A 21776-nucleotide genomic window follows, 5' to 3' on the forward strand; every position below is an offset into this window, starting at 1 on the left:
TTGTATGGCGTACTTAGTCCGTCATACAATCCGACAGACAGTCCGTCGTACTTTCCACTGAACGGACTTGACCACACACGGATACACCAACAGTCCGTCGAAAGCTTGCACGATGACGTGTACAGCACGTACGACGGGACTAGAAATAGGAAGTCCAAGACACAGCAAAGCACCCTTCCGCCGTGTAAATCCTTTCTGGGAATGCGCCATTCTTAGTCCGTCCGACTAGCATACTGACGAGCGTATTGTCCGCTGAAACCAAAGTACGACGGACAGAATTTCGAAAAAACCGAAATACTTAGTACTCCGGACTGCACGCTGAAAAAGTCCGCTGAAGCCCACACACGAGCGGATTGTCCGCTGAAATGTGTTTCGACGGACTAAGTACACCATACAATCCGCCCGTGTGTACGCGGCATAAGGCAAAAATAAAAATTAAACAAAACCGTAGAACAGCTGTAGTAGGCCAATGAGAGTGTTCTAGACGCCGCCAGGAAGAGCCTCTAGGGAATCAATCCCCAACCAATTGTAGTAATACTAAATAGAAAAGTAAAAAAACAGGTTAACATTGCCCTTTCTCTCCCCCCATATACAGTGGTGTGAAAAAGTGTTTGCCCCCTTCCTCATTTCCTGTTCCTTTGCATGTTTGTCACACTTAAGTGTTTCGGAACATCAAACCAATTTAAACAATAGTCAAGGACAACACAAGTAAACACAAAATGCAATTTGTAAATGAAGGTGTTTATTATTAAAGGTGAAAAAAAATCCAAACCATCATGGCCCTGTGTGAAAAAGTGATTGCCCCCTAAACCTAATAACTGGTTGGGCCACCCTTAGCAGCAACAACTGCAACCAAGCGTTTGCGATAACGTGCAATGAGGCTTTTACAGCGTCCTGGAGGAATTTTGGCCCACTCATCTTTGCAGAATTGTCCTAATTCAGTTACATTAGAGGGTTTTCGAGCATGAACGGCCTTTTTAAGGTCATACCACAACATCTCAATAGGATTCAGGTCAGGACTTTGGCTAGGTCACTCCTAAGTCTTCATTTTGTTTTTCTTCAGCCATTCGGCGGTGGACTTGCTGGTGTGTTTAGGATCATTGTCCTGCTGCAGAACCCAAGTTCGTTTCAGCTTGAGTACACGAACAGATGGTCGGACATTCTCCTTCAGGATCTCTTGGTAGACAGCAGAATTCATAGTTCCTTTTATCACGGCAAGTCTTCCAGGTCCTGAAGCAGCAAAACAGCCCCAGACCATCACACTACCACCACCATATTTTACTGTTGGTATAATGTTCTTTTTATGAAATGCAGTGTTCCTTCTACGCCAGATATACTTGGACACACACCTTCCAAAGAGTTCCACTTTTGTCTCATCGGTCCACAGAATGTTGTCCCAAAAGTCTTGGGGATCATCAAGATGTGTTGTGGAGAAATTGAGACGAGCTTTGATGTTCTTTTTGCTCAGCAGTGGTTTTCTCCTTGGAACTCTGCCATGCAGGCCATTTTTGCCCAGTCTTTTCCTGATGGTGGAGGCATGAACGCTGACCTTAACTGAGGCAAGTGAGGCCTGCAGTTCCTTGGACGTTGTTGTGGGGTCTTTTGTGACCTCTTGGATGAGTCGTCGCTGCGCTCTTGGGGTAATTTTGGGCGGCCGGCCACTCCTGGGAAGGTTCACCACTGTTCCATGTCTTCGCCATTTGTGGATAATGGCTCTCACTGTGGTTCGCTGGATTCCCAAAGCTTTGGAAATGGCTTTATAACCCTTTTCAGACTGATAGATCTCAATTACTTTCTTTCTCAATTGTTCCTGAATTTCTTTGGGTCTCGGCATGATGTGTAGCTTTTAAGGATCTTCTGGTGGACCTTACTGTGTCAAGCAGCTCCTATTTAAGTGATGCCTTGATTGTGAACAGGTGTGGCAATAATCAGGCCTGGGTGTGGCTAGAGAAATTGAACTCAGGTGTGGACAACCACAGTTATAGTATGTTTTAACAAGGGGGGCAATCACTTTTTCACACAGGGCCATGATGGTTTGGATTTTTTTTCACCTTTAATAATAAACAGCTTCATTTACAAATTGCATTTTGTGTTTACTTGTGTTGTCCTTGACTATTGTTTAAATTGGTTTGATGTTCCGAAACACTTAAGTGTGACAAACATGCAAAGGAACAGGAAATGAGGAAGGGGGCAAACACTTTTTCACACCACTGTATTCCCATATCAAAATAAGTCAGGGGTGCAGTATCGTCTGTACAATAAAATCAATTTTGGAAACGTTTAAATTGCTATCTTTAGCTATGTTGGAGAGATTTTCTCTGTCACCATTAGAGAGGAGCTTGGGTGTCCTACAAACTCATCTCTAGCCAATCTCCATACTCGTGCTCTTTTTTTATATACCACAGTGAATTGTGGGGCAGAAATATCAGACAACATTTTCCAAGGCCATAAAGGTCTTTAGAAGTCATTAATAATTTTAAGGGTGATCCAGTGGCTTCTTCCAGGTTTTTATTAGGTAGGGAAGATCAGCGAATGGACATTGAGCTCCTCTCTACCCAGGAGCTCATGGAAACCACTGTGAACTATGTATCATTTTCTCTATCGTCCTGTCTCAGTGACCCCCTTTCTGAAAACTAGACTTCCACCTTTAATCTTTTTTTTTTAAATTTATATCCTGCTTTCAATTAAATCATACCTCACAATTCTATGAGAGGAGTATCCACAGGCACTTCCTTACTTAGGCTCGCATGAGATGTTTCTGTCGCAAGTAACTGACACTGTTTTATGTAAGGGTCAATTTCTTTTCCCTGTTCTTACTTTAGTGAGAAAGATAATTCACCCAGGGCCATTGGGTATTGTGGGATTTATCATACCGCCAGCCTTTGGCCTTTACAAGTTAATAGCTGTGACTTGTGTTCTTTTACTAGGATTCAGCTCAAGAGAGTGTTATCAAAAGAGATATCCACCGAACGTTTCCTGCACACGATTACTTCAAGGACTCGGAGGGCGATGGACAAGACTCTCTTTACAAGATTTGTAAGGTAAGAAGATAAACACTTTGCAACCAAAAAAAAGAAAAAAAATGTTTTGAGTGTTTTTTTTCTGTTGGGGCAGTTTCTTAAAGTGGTTGTATAGCCCTTTTTGGGACTTTTTTTTTACCTACAGGAAAGCCTATAATAAGGCTTACCTGTATGTAAAAAAAAATCTCCTAAACCTGTACGGTTTAGGAGATATTCCCCTCGCAATGCGCCACTGACTGCAGTGACGCATGTGCACAAGGGATTCCCAGCCGAAAGCCTGGCAGACTACGGACGCTGCTGGGAAGAAATCTCCCACGCGCATGCGCGGGAGTGACGATATCGCGGCTTCGGCCACTCACAGCGCTGGAGCCGCGATACCCGGAAGAAACGCTGAGGGAGCATGTCAGCTCCCTCGGCGTGGATCGGACCAGATGTCGGGGCCTCGTTTTAAGGTAAGTATTTCATAATGAGCTAGTATGCGGTGCATACTAGCTCATTATGCCTTTTCCTTTGCAGGTAGAAAAAAACACATCAGCGGGTTTACTCCCGCTTTAATAGTGCTTGCAGTGCTGTGATCATGGGCTCAGTTTCTAATGGAGACATAAATGAAATGGAGATTGTATGCTTCATTGTTTTTGCATGGGTCTTTTCTCATAATCCAAAGGCATGCAGGTCAGGTAGCCAAGCATGTACTAGTAATTTTTTTTAAATATCTTCTAAGACTGTGAGGGTTTGTTCTAGCCAAGCTTGTGGCTATTTTAGCAGCATTTTAAATACAAAAGCATATTGTTTTCTATCGGACTCATTGCGGAGCATTGGGGAAGATTTCTGCATGTTCGTTTATTGCACTTTTGTCTCATGCACGCATAGAAGGATCATCCACAAGACAATGCAGGCAGGAGCCTTGGGGAGGGGGGGGTGGTGGATGTCCAGGGGACCAGGCCACAACCTTCATGCTCCTGCGGTAAACTAGGGACATTACCAAATTTACCAAATACATGCACCTATGTGTCTTCAAAAGGGAGGATACGCTTGTGGGCAGTTGGTGTCCAATGGAGCAGACCATGGCTGTATAGACCATTCAAAAGGGGTGACTTCAGTATAGCAATTCTTATCTAAGTCAATTGAAGGGATATGGGGAGCAAAGGTGCTGCCATGCCCATTGTTCTAATCAAAATCATGTGTCTGCAGGTTATGGTATTGTCCTTCATCCCATCTTCAAAGTCTGGTACAAATGTAAATGATAACATGTATGGACAATTCACAAAATAAGACTTGCTATACTTACAATTACCCTTTGTCTTCTGGGTTTTCCCTTAGGCAACCTGTACCTACAGTATATTTAAAAAAACAAAATAGAAAAAACAGTTGTTAAAAATGTTCTGCATGCATTGCTTCAGAATTAGTCAGTACTATCTAAATAAAAAGATTAGTGTAGTTCCACTCATCCAGCTTATTGTTAATGTGTTTATTTTTAGCCCTCGTTCACACCAATGCTATTGGTCATGCGATTTGGCAGTTCAAAACCGCATAACAAGTCGCACCCTATTTTTGGCATTGGAACCGTTCAAACCGTTGCGACTCAATCGCAGCGACTTTAAAAAAGGTTCATCCACTACTTTTCTGCATAGGTTGCATTAAGGTGAAAAAACACGAGGGTTTATAACGCATTTAAATCCTTGTTGGTTCCTGTTTCTTACATCACACAGCAAAGGCAGGTATGGATGTACCTTCCTCCCCTCTCAGAGCAAATGCAGACCAAGCAGTGTTGGTACTGGGCTCTCCAATCGCACTGCTGAGTTCTGCAAAGGTGGTAGGAAGGGGGCTCCCTTTTGCACCCTGTAAAAGTAATTGAACGGCCATGTGTTAGGTTGGGGGCCAGGGTTTGCTATAATTTAAAGTGTTACTAAATCCACAGTCTGTATATGCAGTAAAGCATGCTAGTTATACTCACTGTGGAACCGAAGGGGTTAATCCTCCATATTGTTTAAAAAGGCTGCTTAATCCTGTCTGCTGTGAGCCTTCCCTTCTTCCACAGTCCCCAATTCATCTCTTGGATAGTACAGTGCATTCGGAGTACACTGCACATGCTCAGTTTGGTGTATATTGCTAGAACGTTTTTTGTTTTTTTAATTGGGAGGGTGTACGTGATCGGCACAGGGCCAATTGGCACTATGCAGACAGAGGGTCAGGGTTCATGCAGCCTTATAGGGACAGTAAGAGGAGAATGAAAACTCCTTCTACAAGCTTTAACCAGACACTGATAGAAGTCATAAGACTGGTATATACTGCTGATGAAAAAAAGGTATTCATCAGTTTATAGTTACAAAAATAATTATCATTATTACATAGGATTTATATAGTGCCAACAGTTTGTGCAGTACTTTACAACATGAGGGCGGACAGTACAGTTACAATACAATTTAATACAGAAGTAATCAGAGGTTCCTGCTCATTAGAGCTTACAATCTAGGAGGGAGGGTCAAGTGATACTAAAGGTAATAACTGTGGGGGGTGAGCTGATAGAGAAAATAAATGTGCAGTTGTTTGTCGGGGCAGAATAGGCTTCTCTGAAAAGAACAGTTTTCAGAGAGCGTCTAAAAGCAAGCAGAGTAGGAGATAGTCGGATAGATTGGGTTAGTGAGTTCCATAGGATTGGAGAGGCTCAGGAAAAGTCCTGGAGGCGAGCGTGGCAGGAGGTGACGAGGTAACTAGAGAGCAGAAGGTCTTGGGAGGAACAAAGGAAACAAATAGATTGATATTTTGAGACTAGGTTAGTAATGTAGCTGGGGGCCGAGTTGTGGATGACTTTGTAAATTGTTAGAATTTTGAATCAGTGGAGGGATTGACAAAGAGGGGTAGCAGACACTGAGCGGTTGGTAAGGTGGATGAGCCTGGCAGCAGATGGGGTGAAGGGGGGAAAGCCTATATAAAGGTAATCCCATGAGGAAGGAGTTGCAGTAGTCGATGAGAGATTACAAGGGAGTGAACTAGGAGCTTTGTGGTATTAGGAAGGGCCGTGTTTTGGAGATGTTCTGTAGGTTGAAGTGGCAAGATTTGGACATTGTTTGGACGTGGGGCCAAAGGGATAGTTCAGAGTCTAGGGTTACACCTAGAACCTGTGCATGTGGAAACGGGCTGATAGTAGTGCTATTGTTCTTGACAGAGGAATCCGGGGAAAGAGGCACACGGGGGAGGAAAAATCATGAGCTCTGTTTTGGATAGACTGAGTTTGAGGAAGTGATGTGACATCCAGGCTGATAGGTTAAATAATTGCATTTCCATGTTCTGTGTACTGTGGGAGAGCAGATATAGTAAATGCAGGGTCCGGGGTTTAGTAACACTTTATCTGTCCTTACTCTGCTGGCAATTTCATCAGTTGTAAGCTTGGTGTCTGCACTGTCTGTCCTAACAAAGGGTTAAATATCTCAAGGTGGTACATTGTATAGAAACTTTTCCTCTGTCTGCCCCTCTAATTTCACTTTGAATTTGTTCTGCAAAACTTATATGCTGCTTATAGAGTTCTATATACAGCATAACCCTGCTCCAAAGAAAAAACTAAAAGGGTATAAAAAATATTTATTAATAATTTCAGGTATGTGATCTGATTGGGAACAAATATACATACAATGGGGCTTTGCAAAATTTGAAGTTAGAAATTAACTATTAACTTTGCAACATGCTAGAAGTTAGAGACCCTGTTATACTTTTTAAATCTCAAATTAAAGGCATATCTGTAAAGAAAATAAAGAATATGTACCCTTGCTGCTGTCTGCTCTGCTAAAACCTGCTGTTATCATGCTGTTATGCTGGGGCTAAAAAATCTTTTGCATCTGACTCTTCTTATGTGTTGGATAGCTGGTCCACTTCTGTGATCTTTGGTTCCTTCCTCTGGCCCCTTCCTCTGGTCACTCCAGGACACAGCAATGATGTGGATCCTGGAGGAAGAAACCATAGAGTGTAGTAGGGGAGAGGGCATCTGACACACCAGGAAGTGCTCCAGATGCTGAACACTTTCCTGCCAGCGAAGCCCCTGAAGACCAAGAATATCAGAGGGAGGGATAATAACCCCTTTTCTTTGGCATGATTTTGGTTCAATATTTTAAAATAGTTTCAGAGTTTCTTTATGTCGGTTAATGAATCCATATAAGTGTCTACCTCCTTCGCCCTCCTCCTTTTACCGCTTTGTGTTCATTAGGGAATACCAGGTGTGTATTCAAATTCAGGATTGATTGTTTATCTATAAGTGACTTTGTCAACCCTAATTTATTGATATACAGAACTCAATGAGCTCTCTGCTGAGACGGTGCTCTTCAGATCTGGAAAGCTCCTACTGTGATCATGACAAATAACAGATGCTCACGAGTCTACATGTGAACACAAGGTTAGGACAGTAGGACGGAAAGGACAGTGGGCTCCATGGGTAGAATTCTTAAATACTCTGGGCCTTTGCTGTAGCTATGAAAGTGTTTACTTTGCAAAGTTGTTTGCTTCCATTTATTTTACAGATGAATTCTCCAAAAACAAAAAAAAACACCCTTTTCGTGCAAGTGGAAAAAGTATGCTACTTACAGTCATAGCACATGTGTAAAATGTTTTAAAAAAGTTGGGATCTGTCTTCTTCTGCAGTATATTGCTGATCATGTCACTTTGCTTATTTAGGGAAAATGTGACAGGGTATCTTTAACGCCCCCCCAACCCATTACTATTCGCCTTCACTGCACGCTCTCTTAGCTCCATTCCTTCACAGATTATGTCACCCCATCTATCTTGTGACAGTGTTTATACCCGGTGATGGGCTGCTAGGCCCAAGCACTGAATCATTAATGAAGGGAGCACAGGGGAGGTGAGTGTAAGTGGTCACGGAAGGCTGGTATACTTTTGACATTAAGACTTAATCTCTAAGGCTCCTTTCACGCTGCAGGTGCCCGGGAGTCGGTGGTAAAGCAGTATTTTTATAGTGCCGCTTTACCATAGTTTCAGCGGCGCTATTCGGCCGCTAGCGGGGCGGGTTTAACCCTCGCTATCGGCCGAGAAAGGGTTAAAAACCACCGCAAAGCGATATGTTGCCGGTATAGCCATGCTTCCCCATTGATTTCAATGGGAAGGAGCGGTGAAGGAGCGGTATATACACCGCTCCTTCACCGATCCAAAGATGCTGCTATCAGGACTTTTTTTAGCGTCCTGCCAGCACACTGCTCCAATGTGCTGGCAGATACAGTGGCTGCATTAGTTTCCTTTTTTAGATTATTTATTCCTTTATTATAACCTGGTGATTCTGCCAGGAACACACACAATTCCTGTCTGAGAGTGACAACACTCATAAAGCTTACTTTATGGAGAAGCAAGCTTGTTATTTTAGATTTTCTTCTTCATTACATGAGTCCTCAGATATAACTGTGAACAATATAGCCAATAAGATTGCAGCATTGGCAGAGTGCACAGGAACCATGGGTTCCTGTGCAGTTCAATGGATTTTTTGCCTTTATCAAAACGATAGAACAAAATTATTTCAATTATGTATTTAACAGAGCAAAAAAGGAGCAAATAAGAGAAGCTCATTCTTGGAGTTTAAATAGACTTTAGGTTATAGAGATTTACAAGGCTCTACCAAGCCATGCATAAAAGCTAATAGAACACTCTACAACGCCATTGTCCTGAGGGTGGTCTGATTCTACCTGCTTGATTAACAGCCCTCCTAAAATCTATGCACATATATCAGAGAAATAATACATTAAGTCAAACTGTATGGTGTGATTAGTTCCATACAAATTTCTCTCATAGCAGCTGAAAAAAATATTAATCCCATCAATTTGAGCAAGGCCTTGTGCCAGCACTTTTATCAACAAGCGCATCAGAGCCTATTGTCAGTCGTAATGCATCAGTATATAATAAGCTATTTAAAGATTTTAAAGTCATCCACTTTGGGAGCAAAAGTAATGCACATTTACTGCATAGTACCACTAATCGGGAAGCACAGCCTATACTGTATATGTAATAAATATGGCTGCCCCTCTGTACTTCTATTTTTAAATGCAGTATATTCTATTGCCTATACTGACCACTGTCCCCAGCACTCTGCGTTTACATGCTACTGAACTCTGCATTACTTACTCCTGGCCGCTGAACTTTGCATTGCATAACTAACCACAAAGCCAAAATTATGATATATTGCAGCTTACTCATCCTTGATGTGCATTTGTTTTATTTTTTTCAAGCTTCTTTTGCTTTATTTTCACCTGGTAATCCTACAAGTATCACCTGTCCTTGGGTGTCTATATCTGTCCTCCACTGCATCTATGAAAGGAGCCATTGTTGTCCCCTTTAGGCTGCTCTTTGATATAGATTATATATATCTGTATCTCTTCATCTCCACTTCCAGATCGGCTCACGCCGATATACGTCGGCACTTTTAAGAGGGATATCTTTGTTATGACCGCAGCTAGCGGTTTCCGATAATGGTGATCTCTGCAGCGGATTCGCCTCAAGATCACTTTTATCGCGGCAGGCGCCGCTCTCCGGTGCCCTCCACCGCTTACTGGAGTCGTCGGTAGCAGCAGAGGTGATTGTGTCTGCTCCCTGGCTTGATATGGAGATGAGTGAGGGGAAGATGGCCCCCCAGCCGTCTCCACACCATTGCAGGACGGAAGCGACGTCAAAACGTCACTTCCACCCATAGCTCTTAAAGCAACTCTTAAAGAAAATGAATGCAGTTACCATATCTAAGAATTGTAAACTATAATATATTGCATTTTTGTTCTTGGGTTTAGTTATACTTTCATTCTGACCCTTTGCACTCGTGTACTCCTGACCCCTGCATTGAGTATTTATTTCTGACCTGCACTTTGTGTTACTTCTGACTTTGCATAATTCTGTGTTACTAACTCCTAACCCCTGCACATTTCGTTACATACTACTGACTTTTAAGCTCTGCGCTACTTACCCCTGGGGTCTGAACTCTGTTAGGTACTCCTGACCCCTGCACTCTATGTATATACCACTGACCACTTTACCTTGTATTACTTCTGACCTTTGCACTCGTACATTCTACTGATGTCTGAACCCTGCGTTGCCTCTGATCCCCAAACTATATTCACACTGTGTGTGTGTAGGTGTGTGTGTAGGTATTAGAGCTGCACGATTCTGGCCAAAATGAGAATCACAATTTTTTTTTTCTTAGAATTAAAAGATCACGATTCCCGTGGCGTAAGATCTTTCACATTATACAAAACAATTTACTGGTTAGGTTTTTTTAGTTCATTAAAGTGTAATATTTTCCCAAAAAATTGCATTTGAACGACTGCTGCACAAATACAGTGCGACATAAAATATTGCAACAACCTGGACCTCCCCATGTCAGCCTACTATGGGTCCGCTCCGCCCCCTCTGACCCCTCCAGGACCACATTTTTCCTAGCCCATAAAGGTCTGCCCACACCAGTGTTCTTTTTCGTCCTCGCTTCGCACGCTTTTAAAGTTTATTTTTATTTATATATTTATTTTTTCTTCTCCATCCACCATCCATCCTGTTCGGGTTCAGCCTCTCCCGGATCAGAAGACCCCCCATATAGGCTGTAAATCTCCTGAGGAGGCGGGTTCCCATGGTGCTGGGATTGTATGGTACAGTATAAATGACTGTGTATTACTGGAAAAGGTCACTGGCAGTATAAATGACTGTATATACCTTTGTTAGGCAGGTGCTGACACTTTCTCCTTCCAGTCAGAGGTAGCTTCCTCTTGGATTGCCTAGCAAACAGAAGAATGCTCACTGCTGATTTGCAACAGGCTCTGTCCTCTAGGCTAATCTCAGCCTCCAGCTGATCAATATGCTACTCTGCTCTGGTAAGCCTGATTTCCAGGACTCTCATTAGTTACTGCTGTGATGCTTGTCTGTCAGAGTGTTTTTATTATCCTGTGCCTTTATAGGTGGCTTATGTGTCTCAAAGGGGCACAAGAATTTGCCCTCTCCTTCAGGTGGCATGTCAATCTTCCTATGCGCAGAGAAAAATCTCGGCTCTCTTACAGCATCTTATCTCCCAGGGTCTGGGAATGTTTTAGCAGATCACTTGAGTCGAGGCTTTGAAGATCACAACGAATGGTGCCTGAATTGGTAGATCTTATGGAATTGGTGGAGATTTGTCAACTGCCTTGCTTCTTCTCCCGGACCTGGCATCCACAGGCGTTGGGTCAGGGTGCTCTGTCCAGGTCTTGGAACTTCCCCTTGGTTTATGTGTTCCTGCTGCTTCCATTGGCTCTCAAAATCCTGCTGCAGATTCAGTGAGAGGATCACAGCTATAGTAGTCTTACCTTACTGGCTCAGGGAGCCGTGGTTTCCTCTGGCTTGGAGGATAAAGTTGGGCTCGCCAATCCCACTGCCTCCTTGTCAAAATCTTCTGCGAACTGGGGCCTGCCACCCGAACTGCAGGAGGATGAAGTTAATAACTTGGGAGTGAGAGGGAGGCTTTAACTGGCTTGGGTCTCTCGGGCATTGTAGTGGAGATATTATTACAGGCTCATAAGAGGTCCACGAATGTAACCTATCACCAGATCTGGAATACTACAGAAAGGGGTTGGAACCTTGGATCTCCTTCAGTATCTAACATTTTGGAGTTTCTGCAGAGTGGTTCCTAAGGGGTTATCTTATAATTCCCTAAAGGGTCAAATCCCCGCTTTGTTGGCGTGTACAAGATATGCTCTACATCCATTGGTGATCTGATTTTTAGGGGCAGCCATAGAAATCAGACTTCCATTGAAATAATTTTTTCCATAGGAGAACTTAACACTAGTCTTGGGAACATTGCTGGTTCCTCCATTTGATCAAACTTTCTCTTGTTCATTATTTCTTTTAAGTTTTTTTTTTTTTTTTTACAAGTCGTTGCCTTGGCCAGAAGAGTCTCCGAGTTGTGCGCCTTCTCATCTAAAGAACCATATTTTTTGGTGCTCCCAGACAAGATAGTCCTTAGGCCGATACCAAGCTTACTACCTAATGTTGCCATATCATTTCGTATGAACTGGGAGGTCATTCTCCCAGCCTTTCCGGCGGCTACAGGTGATGATGAGTGGAGTAGGTTAAACCTGGGCCCTGAAATGGACTAAAAGCAGATCAGCTGTAGTTTTTCCCAATGGAGCCTAAAAGGGTATGCAGGCAACACCCAGAGTTGTGTCTTCCTGATTTGACAAAGACCATACATATTGCATACAAACGCTGGGCCTTCTTCCTTCAGAGATCAAAGCACATTCGATGAGGGGTATGGCAGCATCCTGGGCAGCATACGCAAAGGTCGCCCCTGAGTTAGTTTGCAGAGCAGCAAGCTGGAGCGCGCCCAACACCTTTTATTAGGCATTACAGGCTTAATTTGGCTTGTCCGCCTGAGGAAACATTGGGCTCTATGGTTATTACGGCGGCTGTTGCCCATTAAAAATTTGAGTAACATTGCATTGAGGGTTTGGCTTATTTTTTGTCTTCCCTCCCTTTTTAATATTCCTTGGTACATCCCATAGTAGGCTGACATGGGGAGGTCCAGAAATAAGGAAAATTGTTCTCCATACTTACCGTAATTTTCCTTTCCTGGATCCTCCCCATGTCAGCCGGAGGATACCCACCCAGTTTATCCGTCGCGAGGCAGGTATTTTTTGAACACTGGTGTGGGCAGACAGCCGCCCTTCATGGGCTAGGAAAAAGGTGGTCCTGGAGAGTTCAGAGGGGGCAGGAACGGAGGTCAGTGTTAATGCACTGCATGTCTGGGGCATTGGGAGTTATAGTGACTGGGCTGGTGGCAGCCTAGGTGCCAGGGTGCGATTTCTGGTCACCATGAGGTTTGTGGAGCCATGTATGTATGTATGTATGTATGTATGTATGTATGTATGTATGTATGTATGTGTGTGTGTGTGTGTGTGTGTGTGTGTATATATATATATATATATATGTATATATAATGTTTGGGGGTTCTAAGTAATTTTCTCGCAAAAAAAATATATTTTAACTTGAAACCAATAAATGGCAGAAAAAAGGTTTAGTCTTTAAGTGATTAAACTTCCCTCATTTACACAACAATGTGTATTCCTTTGATCTAAAGGACAAATCATTACAATATTTATACTTAAGTTCCACTGCTAAAGAATGTTGTGATTCTTGGCAGACTGCCAGGTTTTTTAAGATAAACAATCAAAATCCAGAATTTCTGCCCTCAAAAAAGTATTGCAAATTTACATGGTAAATAAGTAACCAGAATTGATCTGTGTTTCTGAGTCTTACTGACAACCTTATTCGGTAAGAAAATGCAAAAACTCATCTATTTTTTTTTAAATTGTTACTGTTCATTTCTTACCGACTGTCTGTGCTGAAAGTAGCATCTTTCACTAATGCAAAGTATATTACGCAAGAGTTATTCACGCAGATACTGATCTTCTGCTGAAAAGGTTGCCAGGGGCAACATTAGTGATAGCTTTGAGTCTGGCATTGGGGGGAACCATTGGTTGGAATCCAGTGGTCCAAATTCAGCAGTAAAAAAAGACCTTCTAGTAACCAATAATATCAATGTGATGCTGATCTGATTAATCAGATGTGGCCTTTTATCATCTCTGTATGGCTATTCTGATCTGTTGTTTCTTTTTCAGGCCTATTCTTTGTATGACGAGGATATTGGCTACTGCCAGGGCCAGAGCTTCCTTGCTGCAGTTCTTCTGCTTCATGTGAGTAACAGGCAATGTGATTCATGCAGCGGGGGAGGCTCTCCAGCAAATGATGGAAGGTTGGAAATGCTGAGACATTGCTGAGAATTTAACTATTCCTTTGTTCACTTCCCCATAGAGTGTGCTACCACTTTGGTAATTGAATTCCTCATTGATGTAAAGGTCTGCTCTACATAAAGCTGGAATGTCTGTTTTATATCTTTGTGTAGTTCACCTTGTAGATTATTATACATGATTCTAGTGACAACATTTTCAGCAGTTACATCTGCGACTTGCCCGAGGGAGCCCAGGCCAGTTCCCGCTATTCTCTTATACTTATACTCTTCTGGAGTAAAGTAGTGACACAGTTATGGGGGCTTAAATAACTAAACCCTCCTATCCTATATAGCCAATGAAGCTGCCATTCTAACCTGTGTTTGAGCACCACTTTCCATGGTGCTGCACGTGTGATCAGTTATTACACTAGCCATTTGATGGCTCGGCCACTCCGTTGAGAGCACAAGCAATTGTGATGGTTATCATTCACAGCACACTTTGAATGTAACTGTTTTAGGAAACTATTAAATAAATAGGTTTGGATCTGCTTTACCTTTGTAGAACTGGAAGAATTTTCGTCACTTAAAGAAGAACTCTGTTTTTCCACACACTTTACATAGTTCTTTTGGGCCAAGGTGGCCCAACCAAACAATGTCCCTCACTAATCTGTGAGGTTGCTGGATATGCGGTATAAAGTATATGTAGCTGAGGCTACACAGAGAATACCGCAATGTGTTCTGGGCGTGAGCTGAGATTTCCTATCCAGTGGTGGAACAACCAGGGTTGCACCAGTGGCGCATGCGACTGGGCCCTGGCATTCTGCCAGTATGGGGGGGGACCCGCTGCCAGAAGGATCTGCTCACCCAGCTTCTCCACCCATTGAGTTCTCAGCTGCACTGTGTATTACTGTATACTGCCATAGTAACTGCACAGTGGACCGCTCACCCAGAGCCACTGAGTTTGCAGCTGCAAACCTCCATAGCCATTGGGAGACAGAAGCTGGTTACTCTTGTCAGTTGATCAGGTGGAGTGAAAGGGAGGAGCCAGAGGAAGTCTCCGCCTTCTAAGGAGATTCCTTCTTGGGATAGTGACCTGGAGAAACGTGGAGGGAGCCGGAGCATACACGGAACATGAAGCACAGAATCCCAAGTTGAAAGTGAGAGAGCGAGTGCCATAGATCCCAACCCCTAGCAACACTAGGACAGCCACTTCCCCCACACAGCACTGCTGCCATCCCACCACCAGTGTCACATCCATCTCTCTCCTCCCCCCCCACACACCGACACTGCTACTGATCCCCCCCTAGTGGTTGGCACCCCCCGGCATCTGCCACTGTACCCCACCCCCAGCATCTACCACTGACCCCCCCCATCTGCACTGATCCCACCCCCCAGAATCTGACACTATACCCCCCTAGCATCTACCACTAATCCCCCCCCCCCCCTTTAGCTTCTGCCATTGATCCAATCCTCCACCCAGCATCTGGACAGTTAAATGCCTCTATACGCCTCCCCCTACCACTCCTCCTATCCAGCTTCTTTCTTCTCCCCCTGGGCCCCTGTGCTCTCTCCTGGCTCCCCCCCTTCCTCCCCCGCAGCACTGCCAGGGGATTTATCAGGATGGAGAGTGGGAAAGGGCTGGTAAATATGCAATTTACCAGCCCCCTTCCTTCTCTGAATGGACAAAGTCAGTGAGAGGTACTGATCACTGACTCCATTCATTCATCACTGAGGCATAGTAAACTATCTTTACAATGCTTCAGTTTGTGAAAGAAAGGGAATATTCTGTGCAGCTGAGGCTGCAGAGCTAGAGATTGAGGGCTGTGTCCTATATCTGAACAAAGCCCCCCAATGGGGCTCCTAAAAATAAAAATAAAATATTGTAAAAAAAAAAAAATGGTAAAAAGTAATAATAAAAAAATAAACACTGACACCAGTGGCAGAACTACCAGGGTCGTACTTGTGACCGAGCCCTGGCGCTCCACTACCGGCTTCGGGGGAGGGGTCGCAGGCCCGTGAGAAAGGGCCCCGGCCAAGGGCCCTGAAGGTTCTATTTATGCCTCTGTTCCTATCTCATACCCAGGATACAGAAGAGTCTACCGCAGCGACACTCAGCCGCTCAGAGCAAGCGGTGTATTCTACCAATGAATACAAAGCTTCCTCTGATTGGATGAGTCAGAGGTTGTGACATCATCAGCCTGCCAATCAGTGGAAGCTTTTTATTCATTGAAAGAATACATTGCACTGTGGTGGACTCTTCTGTGTTCGCGGTATGAGACAGATTTGTTTGCTCGCACACAGAACACAGTGCGGTATGCTGTGTGTACATACAGTTTATACCGCACATCCATCAGCCTCACATGCTAAGGAAGGACCTAGTTAGTTTGGGCCAACTTGGCCCAAATGAACTATGTAAAGTGCATAGTGCACTGATACTTTATCAGATGTTGCCTGCTCATGTGACCATATGTCACATATCCAAGCACAGGGGATAAGATTGTCCTGTGCAGCTCTGCTGTGGGGAATCCTGTGTGAGCACCTCTTGAGTTAGCAGCCGCTGCATCATTTTCTGTGTTTCAACCATTAATGTATAGCCATCTGGTGTCCATCTCTTCCAACTGAATCTGCACAACACCATTATTTTGCTCTCTAATGGCTATAATGGCTGGGTGGAGCTAAGAATCATAAAGTTGATATCTTGACATTGGGTAAAGTAATTCAGCTTCACAGCAGAAATGCAAATCTAAAGTTAAGTTTGTTTCTTACTGAGAAAAGCCCATTAAAGTATATCTAAAGCTTAAGTAGTGTTTTAGTTTAAAGCTGGCCATACATGGATTAAAATTCAGCTGGTTCAGCAGGGAAGAATTCCGATCCATGTGTGGCCAACGTAGTTGAACATAAGCCAATCTATGAATCGACTTCTGTTTAACCACCCTGGCGATATATTTTGCTTGATCAGCGCCACAGGCAGTTGGCTGCAGCACTGATCTGTGTATTGCGATGGTGGGGGAGTCCTGCTGTCAGAATACAATGACAAAGTTGGTGAGGATTCTGCATCTATATCGAATTTGTGGCTGGGGGAATTGGGTCAGTTTTTACTATTCAACCTGTTGGTTGAACAAACAAAAACTGAGCCATGTATGGCCAGCTTTAGATGAAGTAGGAAAGGATTAGATCCCTGTAAGCTTTATATTGCTGTCTGTGTCCCCTATGGAGAAATTCACTCTTTCTTATTGTCCAGTGATCTTTGACAAATAGAATGAAAGTGAGGGAAAATCCAAAACTTCGAGTTTTCTTTGACTTCCTTTTGTGTCTACAGGGCAGGATGATTTGAGAAATCTCTCGAATGGGACACATATGGCAGATAATCCCAGCGGGGGTTTAACTATTTTAGCTTTTAGGTTTGAATATACACTATATTTCTAAAAGTATTGGGACGCCTGCCTTTACATGCACATGAACTTTTATGACATCCAAATCTTAGTCCGTAGGGTTCAATATTGCCTTGGCCCACCCCTTGCAGCTATAACAGCTTCAACTCTTCTGGGAAGGCTGTCCACAAGGTTTAGGAGTGTGTCCGTGGGAATCTTTGACCATTCTTCCAGAAGCACATTTGTGAGGTCAGGCACTGATGTTGGATGAGAAACCCTGGCTTCTGCTCTAATTCATCCCAAAAGGTGTTCTATCAGATTGAGGTCAGAACTCTGTGCAGGCCAGTCAAGTTCCTCCACCCCAAACTCGCTCATCCATGTCCTTATGGACCTTGTTTGTGCACTGGTGCGCAGTCACGTTGGAACAGGAAGGGGCAATCCCCAAACTGTTTCCACAAAGTTGGGAGCATGAAATCGTCCAAATTGTCTTGATATGCTGACGCCTTATGAGTTCCTTTCACTGGAACTATAGGACTAAGCCCAACCCCTTAAAAGCAACCCCACTACATAACCCCCCTCCACCAAATGATTTGGAGGGGTGGCCCAATATCTTTGGCAATATAATGTGGAGAAACTTGACTGGCCTGAGGCCTGAGTCCTGACCTCCACCCGATAGAACAACTTTGGGATGCTGTGGACAGCCGTCCCAGAAGAGTTGAAGCTGTTATAGCTGCAAAGGGTGGGCCAACTCAAAATAGATCCCTATGGACTAAGACTGGGATGCCATTAAAGTTCATGTGCATGTAAAGGCATGCGCCCCAATACTTTTTGGCAGTATACTGTAAGTTGATTACATACTATCAAAATCCTTTCTTTCATTAGTCATTTAAAAAAAGGAAAGCTTCATTCTGATTGTATTCACTATTTTCTTTATTTCACTAAGCAGTCAGACTCTTGCACGGATTGTTTTTCCCGCTGTGTGGTTTCCACGTTTTTGTCTTTCTTTTGTAAATATCTAACTGCAAACTTTGGGTACTGTTAATCTCCTGGGTGGTATTCCTGAGTGCGGCTTGGGGTGAAATTTCAGTACCATTAGCGGTAACCCTGAGCCACACTCAGGATTGCATCGCTGGATCCTGGAGATGACTTACCTTGTTCCTGGGATCCCACAATGCACTCCTGCTGTGTCCGGTGGCCGGAACTTCCCAATGCTGTGTGTGTTCCGACTTCCCTTCGGTGGTAGATTCAATATGTGTAAAACACAACATACGCGATACATTGTAATCTTATTGGATTACATTACTATATCAAATCATTTGACCTCAGTTTGCCCCTCAGGGCTTTGTCCAGTGCTCTTTTACTGTACTTTCTGCCTGGAGCATGACCATGGCATCCAAAAAGCTTGCCTCTACATCAAAAGCCGTTTATGACCTGCTGGAAAACAGTGATAGCGATACAGAATCACTTGCAGAATTGAGTAATAGTGATTCTTGGGGAAATTTGTCATCATACACAGAAAAAGATTTCCGCAACGATCCTACGACTGAGCTCAGTGATGTGCGGACTTGGTGCTCTATTGACAGTGGTACGGATCAAGCAGTGCCCCCAAGATTCCCATTTACTGGAGCAACTGGTATGAAAGTGGATGTTGAAGATGACAACCCCTTGGCATACCTACAACTAATTTTGACCGATGAGGTTATTGAAAAAACGGCACCAAAAGAAACAAGCTGCTATGCATCAGAAGTTTTCAAGGAGTAGAAAGTGGAACCAGTGAGCAAAAAGGACATTTTGGAAATTTCTGGGCCTAATAATTCTTCTGGGAGTGGTGGGGAAACCCCTGCAGAAGACAGGGACAACCAATAAATTACTTGCCACTCCATTTCTTGACACGGTCACGTCAGAGTACAAATTTTCCCTGATAATTAAGTATTTGCATTTTGAAAACAATGAAGAACTTGATGAAACTACTCATCCAGCACCAAAACCCAAGAAAATTTGGGAAGTATATCAAATTATTCTGAAGAATTTTCAGCGGAGCTATGTGCCAGATAGAGACATAAGTATAGATGAAAGTCTAAGGGAAGGCTCAGCTGGATACAATACAGGGCATCAAAGAGCACGATTTTGCATAAAATCCTTCATGCTATGTGAATGGACAACTGGTTACATTTGGAATTCTGTCCTATACACTGGGAAAGGAACCAAATTCAACCCAAAATGCAGTAATTATGGAATGGCAACATCTTCTGTTCTTTCACTGGTTGAGCCATTGCTAAATCACTACTGTAACTCCCTTCTCATTGGCTTACCTCTACATAGTCCATAGTCCATTACCTCTTCAATCCATCATGAATGCTGCTGCCAGACTCCTCCACCTTACCAATCGCTCTGTGTGTGCTACCCCTCTCTCTCAATACCTCCACTGGCTTCCGTACACCAAACTAATTAAATTAAAAATACGAACAACTACTTACAAAGCCATCCACAATTTAGCTCCCAGATGCATCACTAGCCTAGTCTCTAAATAACAACCTACTCGTTCTCTTCGTTCCTCTCAAGACCTTCTGCTCTCTAGCTCACTTGTCACCTCCTCCCATGCTCGCCTTAAGGACTTTTCCAAAGCCTCTCCAATCCTATGGAATGCCTTACCCCAATCTGTCCGCTTATCTCCTACTCTATTAGCTTTTAGAGGATCCCTGAAAACCATTCTTTTCAGAGAAGCCTACCCTACCCACACCAAACAACAATTTTTTCATTTTCTCCATCAGCTCACCCCCCACAGTTATTACATTTTGTTTCCACTTGACCCTCCCTTCTATATTTTAAGCTCTAACGAACGAGCAGGGCCCTCTGATCCCTCCTGTATTGATTTGTATTGTAAGTGTACTGTCTGCCCTCATGTTGTAAAGCGCTGAGAAAACTGTTGGCGCTATATAAATCCCGTATAAAAATAACTTTTACACATCTTCTGAACTTTGGGTTCCTTCTGCAGAACAAAACGGATGCCTATGGAACTGTTAGGGCTTACCGGTGTGACATGCCACCAATCTTTGGCAATAAGAAGCTCAAGACAGGAGAAATGGTTGCCTGGGAGAAAGGCAAAATGATGGCACTGCGATGACGAGCCAAAAAAGATGTGTGCCTAATGAGTACAATCCATAATACCGCCACTGTCATGGTACAAACAAAAGGTGGGAAAGACATCACGAAGCCACAGGTAGTGATAGACTACAACACCACCATGGGAGGTGTTGACTGAGCCGACAAAGAAATCACATTTTACCCAGCACAGAGAAAACAACAAAAAAAAGTATTACAAGATTTTCAGGCATCTTCTTGAGCAATGTTTATGGAATGCCTACATTCTCATACCTCCCAACTGTCCCTGATTTTGACGGACTGTCCCTGATTTGGAGCAATGCCCCTCTTTCCTCCTCATTTGTCGCTCATTTTGTTTGGATCTATATAATTGTATATAAAATGCACTATTTATCTTTCAAAAAGTGTTTCTCTGTGCTAAATCTTCCATGCAATTACTAAATTGCTGCATTTGTAAACTTCAAAAGCCACTATAAAGGTATAGTAGAGGTAAAAATAAAGCACTTGTGGGTTTAATTAATAATTTTGTTTGTATAATTCTCCTTTAAGGGGGCGTGGCAGGGAGTGTGTCCTATGCCTACATACATTTGTCAATAGGTGTCCCTCACTCTCTCAAAAAGTTGGAAGGTATGCATTCGGCTGAAAATAGTGACAAGCCTGTGGTTCATGCTGACTTTGGAAAGTTGCCGAACTGATCTTTCTGAACCACCAAACACCAATGGCAGTAAATAGAGCTGGACGTCATGCTGCTGGCGTTGTGAACCTGGAACGCCTGACTGATCGTCGCAGCATGGGCTACATCCCACCAACTGAGAAAAATTCAGCACCCACAAGGATGTGTGTGGTTTGTCGCTCAAAGCGTGATGACAGTGGAAAGAAAATCCAAAAGGAAACCAGGTTCCATTGTCCTGATTGTGTCGTCGGACTTTGTGCAGTCCCATGTTTCAAAATGTATCATACCCGGGATGTTTACTGAAGCAATATGACTAGTAATATTGCACCCTTGTTTGGAAAAAATAAAATCTGTGTTTTTGATTATATTATTGAATAAAATGTATTATTATTATATTATTTGTTTTTATTTATACTTATTTATTATATTATAATGTATGATTTTGCGTTTCAAACTTTGTCTTACCCGGGATGTCTACTAGACTCTTGTTTGGACAGATTTAGATGAGATATTCCTAAGAATTACAGGCCTACAATATAAAACGCCAAATTTCCATGCAAAATAATTGTACCACTTTCAGCATCAAAAATCTGACATAATCATACCACCAGGGAGGTTTCTTTTCAGCTCAGAAGAGAATAATCTTGCAGTTTGTGTAGCAGTGGGGGTCACCCTGCTCTGTGTCCCCATTAATCAGCAGTTTGCAGTACTGAAAAAAAAAATTCTAAGGCTTCTAGAAAGCAGATTGGCCTTTCTCACAACTACTTCCTAGAAAGATATTGCTTTGATTGCGTTTTTCAAATACTTTTCAGATCAGGCCACCTGGGATGACACCCGTAAATACTTTTTATCCTCTCTGAAATTGTTGTCACAGTGTCTGTATG

The 21776-nt window shown here is 43.2% G+C and overlaps 1 protein-coding gene across 2 annotated transcripts in view; it reads left to right on the forward strand.

Annotated features, from left to right (window-relative positions):
• Positions 1-21776, forward strand: part of RABGAP1L (RAB GTPase activating protein 1 like) — a 613081-nt gene that overhangs the window by 379025 nt on the left and 212280 nt on the right. For both annotated transcript variants that reach the window (XM_077453243.1, XM_077453242.1), the window contains exons 14-15: positions 2928-3041; positions 13637-13711. In XM_077453243.1, coding sequence (XP_077309369.1) covers positions 2928-3041; positions 13637-13711 — 189 coding nt within the window. The remainder of the gene's footprint in view (positions 1-2927; positions 3042-13636; positions 13712-21776) is intronic.

This window comes from Lithobates pipiens, unplaced genomic scaffold (genome assembly GCF_037356315.1).
Source record: "Lithobates pipiens isolate NorthernLeopardFrog02 unplaced genomic scaffold, aLitPip1_a1.2 Scaffold_23, whole genome shotgun sequence".
Lineage (NCBI taxonomy): Eukaryota > Metazoa > Chordata > Amphibia > Anura > Ranidae > Lithobates > Lithobates pipiens.